The sequence below is a fragment of the Myotis myotis genome, unplaced genomic scaffold, assembly GCF_014108235.1.
Source record: "Myotis myotis isolate mMyoMyo1 unplaced genomic scaffold, mMyoMyo1.p scaffold_m19_p_2, whole genome shotgun sequence".
NCBI classification, from domain to species: Eukaryota; Metazoa; Chordata; class Mammalia; order Chiroptera; family Vespertilionidae; genus Myotis; species Myotis myotis.
In genome coordinates this window covers 23,747,396-23,760,839 of record NW_023416324.1, presented here as the reverse complement: position 1 = coordinate 23,760,839, position 13,444 = coordinate 23,747,396, and the positions used below count along the sequence as shown (strand labels likewise).

Sequence of the window (13,444 nt, the reverse complement as noted above, 5' to 3'; positions counted from 1 at the left end):
GTGCTAAGCAATCTGGGCTGTAAACACCATCACAATTAGTTACCAACCATTCCAAGCCCCAGGGGGTCATTCTCTGAGCTCCTGCTGCCTTCGGGGCATTATGCCAGCCTGAGATGAGCATATTCCTGTTGAACTTGGCTTTTACCACTTGAAACCAGTGTCCTGCCATTACCTTAGTAAGATGGTAGTACACAGAGGCCTGTTTACTTTTGTGAGGGTCAAGGGTCGGGAGAGGAAGAGGAGGTGATGGACAGGAGGGAGTTCTTCCACTCTTCCTAGTGAGGTACCCACAGACGGGAGAACTTCATGCAACAGCAGTGAAAAGCAAAATCAAAGTTAAGTTTTCAGCAGGTCAACCCCCCTACACACATACACACACACACACACACACACACACACACACACACGCACACACTAGGTGTGGACAGCCTACTGTCCCAGCTTTATAAAATTTCAACTGAAATTTTAATGCATTTAATTTTAAATATATATTTACTGTAGGGATTTAGAAAATACAGAAAATTAAAATAGCCTATGTAACTTACATGATTTGATAAGAGAAGGAGGCACGGATAGTATAAAGAAGACACATAAGATTTTCCATCAAAGCCATGCTAAGGAGACTGCCACTGGACAGCAACAGGATATGATCTGTGTATAGATTTAGAGTCCTTCATCTACAGTTCTGACAGCCAAACCAGAATCTTTTCTGTAATTCATTTGGCATTGAAACCTGAGCTGAAATTATATATATATATATATATATATATATATATATATATATATATATATAGCGCTTCTTATTGGAACTCCTATACCCTTTTGATTCTGATAGGATAGATACTCTTGCTGATTTTTTGCTCACCTCTTGTGTCTGTTGTCAGTCCATGGGTGCAGTCCCGCCATGATTTGACAAATGGACTTACCTCCCGATCCACTATCTCTTTTCCCTATGGCTGTATTGTCTGTAAATCTGACACGTAATCTCCTGTTAAACCGTTTCCCACCTTGGTGCAGATATCTTCATTACTGTGAAGCCTTGCTTTCAGCTTCTGCACTGCCTGTGTCAGAGCTTCACTGGCTCCTCAGTTGCTGGAGGAATTCTTTGCTGAATCAATCACATAATAGGTTTAGAATCCAGGAAGTCTATTGGGAGCTGTGAGCTGGGGGAGTGGTATGTTGAACAGGAAGGTGGGGGGAGCCCCTCTACCCTCTGAGCTCAATGTCCTTATCTCAAAAAGGTGATACCTCCTGTCCTGTGCCTTGCAGGGCAGTTGTGAAAACCCGATGACAAGGGGAAGAAAGGCTTTGTGAGCCGACAGGGACCGGGCAGGTGTCAGGCTCATTTTCTTATTCTTTCCTCAGAGGCAGCAGGCCCAGCTCACCCCCTGGACTGCCAGGCCTGGTGCCCGTCATCCTGTCACCCCCGCGAAGGAAGACCTAGCCCCTTCCCTAAAGTTTCTCTTAGCAAGTGGGTGGGAACTTGTGGTGGAGGAAGGGGTTGCAGATGCTTTGGGTTCCTGTGGAACCCCCCGGAGACGACTGCAGTCAGGTTCTTCCTCCGAAGGGTGCTCTCCTGCCCCCCTCCTCCTGCCCCCCATCATTCTCCCAGGAGCCTGGGTCTGGCCCTTGGTCTAGGCCTCACTTCTTGGTCCCTCCCCAGGGTCAGAACGAGCAGACTTACTCCACAGTGAAGACAGGGGCGCCTGCGGTCACCGTCACCAACCTGAAGCCAGCCACTCGCTACATCTTTCAGATCCGGGCGGCTTCCCCGGGGCCCTCCTGGGAGACGCAGAGCTTCAGCCCCAGCATTGAAGTACAGACCCCAGGGGAGGGTAAGTGAGCTGCGCCAGGGGACCTGGGCGGGGATGGGGCAGGGAGACAAATTGGAGGGGGCGGTTATCTGTGCAATTAAGGGAGCCTGCAGTACAGTTTAATTACAACCTAATTAACTAATGAATTTGGAACCCGCCTGATACCTGTTCAGGATGTGAATTAGACGGGTTGCCTGGGCTGGAGGAGCTCACAGGGAAGGAGGTCACGAACACCTACACCCCAGGTCTCGGCTGGTGGCTCCCTGCCTCTCAGGACCTATCCCATGTCTTGTGGAAGCATCCTGTGCCCTCCCCAAGATTCTTGCTATTTCCTTGGGAGGAGTTTCAGTCTGATGGTCACCTCTCGCTCTGACAGCTAAATTCATTTTTTAAAATTGATTTCAAAGAGGAAGGGAGAAGGAGAGAAATAGAAACATCAATGATGAGAAAGAATCATTGATCGGCTGCCTCCTGCACTCCCACACTGGGGACTGAGCCCACAACCCAGGCATGTGCCCTGACTGGGAATCAAACCATGACCTACTGTTCATAGGTCGACACTCAACCACTGAGCCATGCCAGCTGGGCTGACGGCTAAATTCCTGTTCCCATTCTGCTTCTTTCTCTCTGCCGTGATATGGACCCACACGTGGGTCACTGTCACCTTCCCCACTAGGCCTTAAAATATTGAAACAGACTTCACTGGGGGATGGGGGCCGTGAAGGGGTTGCACCGCAGCAATCAGTGCAACCCAAAGAGAGTTGCGCATTCTCCGTGGTGCATAATTTCTCAATAGAGCTGTTACCAAAACAAAACAAAAGCTGAACATTAGATGTGCTGATTCTAAAACAGCTCCGCTTCTCCACGGCGTTGTTCTACCACCCCCTCACCGCCCTCCCCTGGTTCCTCGTCCCCGCACCCCCACACTCCCTTTCAGGATGCATGAAGAGCATTTAGCTTCCTCTTTTGTTGTTTCTCTTGCTGCTAACCCAGTCCTCAGGGTCTCACCTCTATCTATCCCAAGCAGCTCATGAAAGTATTTTCCCGGACAAAGGCAGTTCCCCCTAAGAGGCATTCTGGCACCAGCTGTCAAGATAATCATTCTTCCCAACCTGCTACATGCGTCTAATCCAAGATAGGAAGGGCTCTGAGCCCAAAGGGAGGTGGAGATAAAATGTTGAGGGAGTTTGAGTTCTGGGAAGGGAGACAGCACTTCTTGCTCGAATGCCTGTCTGTGCCAGGCCTTGGCCAGGTGCTGGCAAACGGAGATTAGAGCCCTGTCTCGAAGGGTGGGGAACATGACTGTGTGGAGATGGGCAGGAAAGACACTTTGGATAGACGAAGCCATCTGAACAAAGGCGCGTGGATTTGGCTGGAGTGAGTGTGGTGTGGGCAGGAGCTGGGACTTAGCGGAAGGGGCTGGTGACTTCCATTCATCTGGTGCTTTTTGGTTAGTGGATACTGCTCAGCTCCCCGACATCCTTTGCTGTGGCCCTGGCTATGGGGGCTTGGGCCTCCCAGTCTGCATAACATTTTTTCCAGTGAGCCATAACCCCAGCTCAGGATCATGATGAAAGACCATGCTTCAGGGCCCCATTGCTGCGTAACAAATTGCCCCTAAAACTTAGCAGTGAAAATAACAAAAAGTTGTTCTCTCATGGTTTTTTGTGTGTCAGGGGTATGGGTGCAGCTTAACTGGGTGCCACTTGACTCAGGGTCTCTCACAAGGTGTCATCTGAAGGCTTAACTGTGGGAGAGTCTGTCTCCCTTCTTGGGTTCTTGCTGGCTCCTTGGCGGAGGCATGCCGTTCCTTGGCTCACAGGCTTCTCCGTAGGGCTACTCACAACACAGCAGCTAGATTCTTTTAGAGACGGTGAATGACCGAGACAGAAGGCACAGTCTCCCGTAACCTAATCTTAGAAATGATACCCATTACTTTTGCCATATTCTTCAAAGCCTTTGGGAAGAAATGATTGTTCCTCTGTTCAGCTCTGCTCAGCTTTCTCTGTTTCTTATTGTATTCTACAGTTAAGTTTTTGTGTCTATCTTTCCCACTGGTCTGTACACCCCTCCCGGGCAGGGACGCTGGCTCATTCATCGCTTTCTCCCCAGCGCCAGCCTCGTACTGTTGGATGGATGGATGGATAGATGGGTGGATGGGTGGATGGGTGGATAGGGCTGAGAGCCTGAGCTCCTCTAGGCCTCTCCCTTGGTGAAATAACTCAAAGCAGAGGTTTGAAACCAAGTTCAAATCTTAGGATCATTATTTATTAGCTCTGTGACCTTGAACACGTTATACAACTTGCCTCAATGTCAATTTCCTCAGCTGTAAAATGGAGACAGTGGCACCGTACTGGCTGGTTGTGATGATGAAACAGGATCATTCAGTCCAGGCACGTGGCATAGTGTCTTGAATGGCTTAAGTGTGCGCTAAACGTTTACTTTTATTATTATTGGTGGTGAATGGTCTCGCTTGGGGTTGGGGAGCTCAGGCAAGAGGCCATTCCCTCTGCAGAGCTACCTTAAGTCTGTCATGGCCCATCTGAAAGGCAAAAAGGGAGTCCCAGGTCTGCCTGTCTGGACTCCTGCACCTCTCTCTCAGAGCTGGGCTTCTGTGGCGGTGCCCAGCCCTGGGAGAACCGGAAGCTACAGGCGCCATTGTGTTTGGCCGGACTGCCTTGATCCCTCTGCTGTGGGAGGCAAAGTGATGCGGAAACCCTTCTGTGGGGCGAGGACACTTACCCAGGAACCCGGTGCTCTGCCTGCCTCAACCTCATGCTCTTCCTCCCAGCTGCCTCCGGCTCCAGGGACCAGAGCCCCGCAGTTGTCGTCACCGTGGTGACCATCTCAGCCCTCCTTGTCCTGGGCTCTGTGATGAGCGTGCTGGCCATTTGGAGGAGGTAGGTGGTCCGAGCCTGACTGACCTCTGGTGGGTTGTGACCCTGTGCTCACAGGCACCTGTGTCTATACCAGCATGTGCGCACATGCGGATTTGCACATGCAAGCACATTGCTGTGCAGATACAGGCATGGCCAGTCTAGTCCTGGCCCCGCCCCCACCCACTGCTCCTGGCAGCCGGCAGCCGGCACTGCAGCTAGCTCCCCGCGCTGGGATGAAGGGGATTTAGCTCCTTAACTCATTAAATGTCAGAAGGCATCACTGAGGATGGAATCAAGCTGCGGCTGCTCCAGTGTGATTAGGATTCTCCCGAGGCGCTCAGAGGCCCCCAGCTGCTGCCCCAAGGGGTCCTGAGGCCCTTGAACACAAGCAGAGGGAAGAAAGGCATAAGTTGTGTTGTGTGTATGTGTGTGGGAGGGGGGAGGGCAGGGAGGGGAACTGATAAACCAGAAACCCCCAACCCCCAGCAGAAGGAAGCTTGCAGGAGAAGGGCAGAGAAGGGGGCTGGGAGGAGGGGAGGATGGCTCTTGAATGTAGCTCAGAGAAGATTCCATTCCTTTTGCTTGCAGCCGAAACCTCATGGCACATGCTCCTCAGGCAGGTCCAGGTGGGGTGGGGAGGGGAGGAGCTGAGCTCAGCACGCTAGAGGGGTTGGAAAGTCTGCATGCAAAGGGCTGCAGTTGGGGGAGCAGAGGAGAGACATGGGCTGGCCAGGGAGCCACATCTCCACACATCTCAGCATCCTGGAACTAACTGCCTGCGCTGGAGGGACAGTGAGCATTCACTGGGTATGACAGGAACTGACTAAGGGGGAGAGGACCTTGTCCTGCAGGGGTAGGAGCCAGCTCTGCCTGGGCAGGGGGTCAGGAGGGCAGGACCGGAGTAGCAGGCTCCTTCTTCACAGTTCATATGTTGGACCTACTGGAAAAGCATTGTGTCCTGCCTGTGAGTTTAGGGGCTCAGGGAGGCAGAAAGGAAGGGGGAGAGAGGTGAACGAGGAGCACCTTCCTGGGAGGCCTCTGCAGGCCGGAGCCGCTGCCCAGGAGGGCTCAGAGACAGATGCACTGAGCAGGCAGAGCAAGCCAGGGGTGGGTTTCAAAACCTGCTCAAAATCAAACGACAGTGGAGTGGGGAGAACCAGCCGGTCTAGTGCCGATGGGCACGGGGCACACTCCAGACCTCTGTCGTCCTTGCCCTGTGCAGTGGTCTCACCTCCTTTTCCCCTCCTCGCTCTATGCTGGCTCATCCCACTTGTCGCTAGAGGGTGTCTTCCAGTGGAAGCTTCTCATTTCCTCTGCCACTCCACCACCCACTCACCTCGCCCCTTCCCTTCACCTCGACCCCCTCTCCTGGATGTCCCCTCACTCATGGAAGTCCTGTCACCATGCTGAGTGACTTGCGTAGCCATTGCATGGCCAGTCCCAGCCCCCCGCCTCTCTGTTCTTTGACTTCCTTGTTCCCAAGGACCTTCTCTTCTGTTCCACCTCCACCTCCACCTCCCTTCCCCTTATCCTGACAAGGACCCGGACATCACCCGGGATACTGGTCCATTTCTACTTTGGTCCTTCAGGCTCCCTGTCCCTGCAGTTTGCTCCCTCAGCCACCCCTGCTGCCCCATCTCTTCAACTGTATCGTTAGCCCCTCATCTGCTCACCACCAGGTCGACACACCTGCCTCTCTCATAGCCTCCTCTCCCTCCTTGCGCTGTAGAGGAGGTGCCATCCTCCTAGCCAGGGTCAGTCTTCCTACCTGGGACCTGAGCCCTCTCCCTTGACGTCTCAGGAACCCGTACTGTTTATAATGTCCCTCTCTCCCCCACATGACAGCTGACATTCACTGAAACAGTGCTATCAGGCCGTCCTTTTTTTTTTTTTTTTTTTTTAAATCTTGTTGAAAGTATTACATATGTCCCCTTTCCTCTCCATTGGCCCACTCCAGCCCACTCCCACCCCAGACCTTCACCAACCTATTGTCTGTGTCCATGGGTTATGCATATATGCATACAAGGTCTTTGGTTGATAATTTCCTGATTTTATTAAAGAGAAAACCGAGCCCCTCAGCCCCTCATCTGCTGAGTAGAGGAGCTGGGAAGCCAGTCCCTGCAGTGAAGTTTTTAGAGGCCACGCTGTTAACCGCCCAGTGACCACTTCCTCCGATGTGACAGACAGCCTTTCTCCCCTTCCCCGCTGGTACGGAGCCATGACCGCCTCTCTCCAGCGCCCCCTGATCCCTCTTCCTCCAGCCCGCCCGCCCGTGGCTGACCTCTCTCCCTGCTGCTCTTCTTTCCTTGGTTCCTGTGACATCACCACCCCAGTTTCCCTCCCACTTCTCTGGCGGTTCTGTGGTGATCTCCTTGGCTTCCTCCTCCCTTACCCAATCTCGAACCGTAGGGGGTCCTCTGACTTGTTCCTAGTCCCGCTTCTCACAGCTTCCAAACTCCAGACACAGACACACACACACTGACTCCCTCCCACTGATCCTCCCTGCTCATCCCAGAGGGCCTGCAAACTCAAATGTCTAGACAGGAACTTTTCATCCCCGCTTCTTGGCAAATGGCAGCACCTTGAACTCTGCTGGGCAAGCCTTCTTCCTCTCCCTTTCTGCCTCCCTGTCACCCACATGTCTCTGAGTCCTCCCACTTTCCTCACCCCATAGTCTGAGCCACCGCCATTGCCAGCAGGGACAGCAGCAGCAGCAGCAGCGAGGATGATCTCTCTAAAGTGCAAATGGCATCTCAGCACTCCCCTGCTCAGAGTTCCCTAGGGGCTCTCCTCCAATCTGGAATAAAAGTCAAAGTCTTTATCTGGGCCAGCATGGCCCAGCCTCAGGGGGCCCCAAATGCCAGCCTGTGTTGGTTGTGATGTAGTCCTCTGGCCCACAGCAGCCTGTCGCAGGCAGCCGTCCTGATGGCCCGGAAGGGGTGTTTCCAGCCATTCTGTGCTGGCAGCGCACAGCCCTCCCCTTTGCTGGGCCCTGCGAGGGGCCTGTGGTGAACTCACAGTGCTGGTTTTCCTGGCTACACCGGAAGCTGCCCCCAAGTGCAAGGCCTGTTTGTTCTGTTCCCCTGTAGCCAGGGGGGCAGCTTGAACTAAAAGTCAGGGGTATAGATTTGGGCGCCTCTGGAGTGGCAAGAATATGCCCTGTGACTCAAAGTGAAAATAACTAGGAATGCTGATGGGGGTGAGGAGTTAGGTCTGGCGCTAGGGTTACATGAGCACCATCGCCGTCGGGAGGAGCTTTCAAACCAGCTGAATAAGAAGATCCCTCCCCTGGGGCACAGACCTTGTCCTTTTGAAGGGACAAAGAGGTACCACCCCCCCCCCCCACTGGTGAAATGGGGAGGGCTGGGCAGCCTGGCTCAAGGAATGACTGCACCCCCAGGCCCTGCAGCTATGGCAAAGGAGGTCAGGATGCCCACGATGAGGAGGAGCTGTATTTCCACTGTGAGTTGTCTGGGCCTGGCATGGGGTGGGGCGGGTGCCCCCTACCTCACTCCTCATCCCTCTTCCTGCATCCACGGCACACCCCCACCCTCCAGCCACGGAAGCCCCTCTCCCAGGACCCTCTCTCTTTGTCTGTGTTCCCAGTCAAAGTGCCGACTCGCCGCACGTTCATGGACCCCCAGAGCTGTGGGGACCCACTGCAGGCTGTTCACCTGTTTGCCAAGGAGCTGGATGCGAAAAGTGTCACAGTGGAGAAGAGCCTCGGAACAGGCAAGCTGGGCACCCAGGAAGCCTTGTCCTTGGGGGGCACCGCCTCTGCCCTAGCCCCGCCCCCTCTAGAAGTCCCACCACTGCTCCACCCACTTCGATTCTGTAAGCCTGCCTCCACCCCAAGGCCCTCTCAGAGCTGGCCTATTCAGACTGCCATGGGCAGACGGGCAGACCTTCAGTCCCAGGCCTTCATGGGCCTTTGCAAGCTTGGGGACCAGACATTCCTGAGCTTTAGTCCCAGCTCTGTCACTAACCAGCTGTGTGATCAGGGGCACACCCTTCTTCTGCTCTGAGCCTGTTATCATGCCATGTAAAATGGGCATGATAGCTGCCTCAGACAGAGCTGATATGGGGACTTCACAGGCTCAGTCCAAGGCCTGGCTCGTGGTAGGTGCTCGTCCCCTAATGGTCAGTCTCCTGACTCTCTTTCTTCCTGCCTACAAACCCTTGGCCTGAGCTGGGGAAGGCAGGAGCCAGAAGCTAAGCCCTGACACAGTTCCAGACTCACTGGGCAGAAGCCGGAAAGTGGTGTGTGGCAGAATGGGCGCCATCGTCACCCTGAGTCACACTGGGCTGGGCTGGAGGAGCCTTTGCCGTGCTGGCATATGCCAAGCCCTCTCTTTGAGGCAGGCAGGGCGAGTCCCCTTTCACACGAACACCAGGCAGGAGAGGGAGGGAGACATGGAACCACGTCACTTCGCTGGCACTCAGTGTAGCATGGTTTGAACCCGAGAGCTCCGAGTCCCAGACAGGAAGCAGCCCATGACCCAGAAGTTGCTCTCTCCTCGCTCCCCCTGCCCGGGTTGGCCAGGGGAGCGGCCTCCCGCAGTGTCTGAGGTGCTGTTTCCCCACAGGGCGGTTTGGGGAGCTGTGCTGTGGCCGCCTGCAGCTCCCTGGCCGCCAGGGGCTCCCGGTGGCTGTGCACACACTGAGGGAAGGCTGCTCCGACTCCCAGAGGCTCAGTTTCCTGGCCGAGGCCCTCACCCTTGGGCAGTTTGACCACAGCAACGTGGTGCGGCTGGAGGGGGTTGTCACCCGAGGTAGGGCCCGTGCTCCGCAAGTATGGAGGTGGGGATGACAGGCGGGAGGGGTGCTCCTGTGCCCCAGGGCCCTCCCCTACGCTGAGAGGGCGCCCCTGAAATGCCCAGCATGGGGGAACGGTCTCAGCTTTTCTTCCCCGACCCAGGGTGGCCCCGCTGTCCCTGAACGACCTTTCTGACTGTGGTGACGCTCTGTGGGATGGGCTGCTTGGACCTTGGGTGATTTTTCTCAGCAAACAGGTAGCTCTGGACCTGGGCCTTTGTCCCCTGTGGACACCTCCTCTTGTTCAGCATAGGGGACCCTGGGTCCTGAAGGGGGGCCGCAAGATTAGGGGAGTGTGGCCCTGGTCCCGGTCATCTTGGCCCAGGTCGGGGCCCACATAGGGGAGCATGTGTCCAGAGGGAGCAGCCATCTGAGCCTGTGTGTGTCCACGTCCCTGGGCGCAGGAAGCACCCTGATGATCGTCACTGAGTACATGAGCCTCGGGGCCCTGGACGGCTTCCTCAGGGTGAGTGCTGTGGGCCCTGGGGGTAGAAATGACCATGTTATCTTCTTTGTTGGGACTTGGAGTGGCATCATTCCCTGAAAAGGTACCCACTGGCCAGGCCGACCTGGTGGGTGACAGGGCAAGCTGAAGCACAGAGAGGGCTATGTGACTTTCCTGGGGTCGCACAGCACCAGGGGAGCTGAGTGTGCAGCCCTGGCCTCCATCTCCTTCCTCCCTCAGCGGCACGAGGGCCAGATGGTGGCTGGGCAGCTGCTGGGGCTGCTGCCTGGGCTGGCGTCAGCCATGAAGTATCTGTCGGAGATGGGCTACGTTCACCGGGGCCTGGCCGCCCGCCGCGTGCTGGTCAGCAGTGGCCTTATCTGCAAGATTTCCGGCTTTGGGCGGGGACCTCGGGACCGAGCAGAGGCTGTCTACACCACCATGGTGAGGAGCTGTTTCCCTGAGGCAAGCCTGCTCCCCTGTTTCCATCAAACTGCCCCAGAGTCCCCGTCTCCCCTCTTCCCCCCGCTCCCGCCCCTCACCAGTTGGTCCTGGGTAAATGCCAGTGTGGACATCGCCTTGTGTCAGCTTGTGTGCTCTCCCCAGATGTGCAGCTGGGAGGATGGCTGGTGGGGCTGGATCTGGGACCCTGTGGTATGGGGAACCTGGGGTTTCCCCCCCCCTGCACCTGACCTGCCCACCCGCCCGCAGAGTGGCCGGAGCCCGGCGCTGTGGGCCGCCCCCGAGACGCTGCAGTTCGGCCACTTCAGCTCTGCCAGCGACGTGTGGAGCTTCGGTGTTGTCATGTGGGAGGTGATGGCGTTTGGGGAGCGGCCCTACTGGGACATGTCCAGCCAGGACGTGAGTGACCTGTGGCTCCAGCTCCCTGCCTTCTCATCCTCTTGCCCTCTGACCTCAGTTCCCTGGTTCCTCTTCACTGTTTCTTTGCTTCTAGTCCTGCCTGGGCACCCCAGCCTTCCTGTGGGGTGGTGTGTGTGTGTGTGTGTGTGTGTGTGCTGGGGGGATCTAAAGCCTCCCTCTGCACCCCCACCCCACGGCCCAGGTAATCAAGGCCGTGGAGGATGGCTTCCGGCTGCCGCCCCCCAGGAACTGCCCTTCCCCCCTGCACCGGCTGATGCTGGACTGCTGGCAGAAGGACCCGGGTGAGCGGCCCCGGTTCTCCCAGATCCACAGCATCCTGAGCAAGATGGTGCAGGACCCAGATCCCCCAAAGTGTGCTACGGCGCCCTGTCCCAGGTACATCCCCATCTGTCCCCGACCATAGCAGATTCAGCGACCTCTCACCTGACCATGAATGGCCTCCCATGTGCCCCTCGTCCAACAGCCCCATCGCTCCTACCCACCTGTTAGGTAGGACTGCTCACCCGCTGTCCCAGATAGATCTGATCTTCCGCTGCCTGAGGCACATGCAGCCTTCATCCACCTTAGTCACTTCTGCTTGTCCTGGGCTGTGCTCACATATCCCAGGGACAGTGACCATTGGATAATATTAGTGGTAACAGTCCTAACTGACTTGTAATTCCAGTAAATAAGTGACATTAGGACGAGTTGTCCCAAATGTGAGTTGCCTCTAAAACTGTCCTAGGTGTGTCCTACCCCCAGACTGTTCCAGATACTCCCAGGACCTTTGGCTGTCTCAGGTGCAACCCACTCCCACCCGCCTGAGTGTGTCGAACACTCACCTGCTCTGAGAATGCGTGGCACGCGGTGTGAGCCAGGTGTGCCCTGGGCCCAGGCCTCCCCGTCTGTCCTTGCACAGCTGGCCTGTCCGCAGGACAGTGAGCAGGCTGGGCACCAGATCCTGCTGTTGATTGGCCACCTCCCTCTGCCCCCAGGCCACCCACTCCCCTGGCGGACCGTGCCTTCTCCACCTTCCCCTCCTTTGGCTCCGTGGGCGCCTGGCTGGAGGCCCTGGACCTCGGCCGCTACAAGGACAGCTTCACAGCAGCTGGCTATGGGAGCCTGGAGGCCGTGGCCGCCATGACTGCGCAGTGAGTGGGGGGAACCCAGGGCCCTGCCCCGCCTCTACGGGAGGCCCAGTGGGTCCTGATTCTGGGTGGTCCTTGTCCAGACAGAGGGAGGGGCTTGAGCGGCTGGGTCTGACCCATTCTTCTTCGTTCTTCTTTGCAGAGACCTGGTGAGCTTGGGCATCTCGTCGGCGGAACATCGGGAGGCCCTCCTCAGTGGGGTCAGCGCCCTGCGGGCACGAGTGCTCCAACTGCAGGGCCGGGGGGTGCAGGTGTGAGCAGCCCCCACTCTTCAGGCCGGGACCCCAGTGGGCTGCAGACCCCGCCTTGACAGCACCCTGGCAAGCTGCGCTCCACCATGCAGAAGTGAGCACTCTTCCCATTTCCTCAGTCTGAGCACCTGGGCTGACTCAGTCTCCCTGGGAAAAGGGTCAGATCCCTGGAGAAGACCCTCGAGAGAAGAGGGAAGTGCAGGGTTTCAGAGACTGAGGTGGGGCTGGCAGGGAGGGAAGACAGAGTTTCAAATCACTGGGCTCATGCCCTCCTGTCTGCCACATCCATGGGGAGCTGGGACCTGCCCCTTATCCCACAGACCCATTGGCCAGCAGGCAGCCTGGGTCCCTGCTGGGCTCTCTTTAGGCCTGAGTGACTGAGCTGCCTGGAAGCTCGTCCTGATGGGCCCTGGAGAGCAGGGTCCTCAGCTCCTTGCACCCTGGCCCAGCCCTGGCTGGACGTTGGTCCCCGAGGCGCAGGCAGCAGAGGAGGTGCTGAGCTCAGGGGCTGGACCTCGAGGCCCTAGATTCTGGAGCAGGTTTCTGCTTCCCTTGCTTTTGGGCTGACAGTTCAGTGGGAGGGAAGGGTCCTGGCTGGGCCACTCAAGGTCCTGGTGCTCCCCTGAGGCCCCCGAGCCTCTCTGTGCACTTTGCATTCCTTTTATAAACTCAGTGGCCGGGACCCCGGGGACGAGCAGGTGGGGAGATGTGTTCTCTCCAGGGGGACCCTGGGCTTTGTGTCCAGCCTTAGGGATGGTGAAGAAGAGACCCTCAGAGATGGACCTTCTCTCTTTGACAGGCTGGGCCAACCCTCACTGTTCAGATGGGGAAAACTGAGGCCCAGGGAGGAGTCAGGGCCAGGCCTGGGTTACAACCAGGTGGCACAGGGCCCTGTGCAGGGGTGAGGCTGGCTCTGGAGAGAGGCCTTGGTCCTGCCCTGTGACGCCACCCCGTCCTGTGGCAGCCAGAGGTAGCTGAGGTGAGCCCCTATGGGGCGCTCCATCCCCTGGCCGCCGCCCAGCCCCACAGAGCGCCTCCCCCCTGGGGCTTCTGCAGGCCTCTGACCAAAGCGGGTGCACTAGGCTGACTCCAGAGTTCCTTGTCCAGAGGGGCTCCCTAAAAGTGGAGGTGACCATGAGGCCAGGCTGTCGTAGTGCGTCAGGAAGGTGGCTGGGGCTGGATAGGGCCACGGGGGCTGTCTTTCCAGGTGACTCCTGACACACCTCTCTGG

At 56.8% G+C, this 13,444-nt stretch overlaps 1 protein-coding gene across 1 annotated transcript in view; it reads left to right on the top strand.

Moving 5' to 3' along the window:
* The window catches only part of EPHA10 (EPH receptor A10), a 33,318-nt gene extending 19,874 nt beyond the window's left edge, over positions 1 to 13,444 (top strand). The window contains exons 7-17 of the mRNA XM_036352835.1: positions 1,664 to 1,835; positions 4,606 to 4,714; positions 8,094 to 8,155; positions 8,300 to 8,425; positions 9,280 to 9,465; positions 9,913 to 9,974; positions 10,194 to 10,397; positions 10,665 to 10,814; positions 11,017 to 11,210; positions 11,810 to 11,965; positions 12,105 to 13,444. Of these exons, the coding sequence (XP_036208728.1) occupies positions 1,664 to 1,835; positions 4,606 to 4,714; positions 8,094 to 8,155; positions 8,300 to 8,425; positions 9,280 to 9,465; positions 9,913 to 9,974; positions 10,194 to 10,397; positions 10,665 to 10,814; positions 11,017 to 11,210; positions 11,810 to 11,965; positions 12,105 to 12,219 (1,536 nt within the window). The 3' untranslated portion in view covers positions 12,220 to 13,444. The remainder of the gene's footprint in view (positions 1 to 1,663; positions 1,836 to 4,605; positions 4,715 to 8,093; positions 8,156 to 8,299; positions 8,426 to 9,279; positions 9,466 to 9,912; positions 9,975 to 10,193; positions 10,398 to 10,664; positions 10,815 to 11,016; positions 11,211 to 11,809; positions 11,966 to 12,104) is intronic.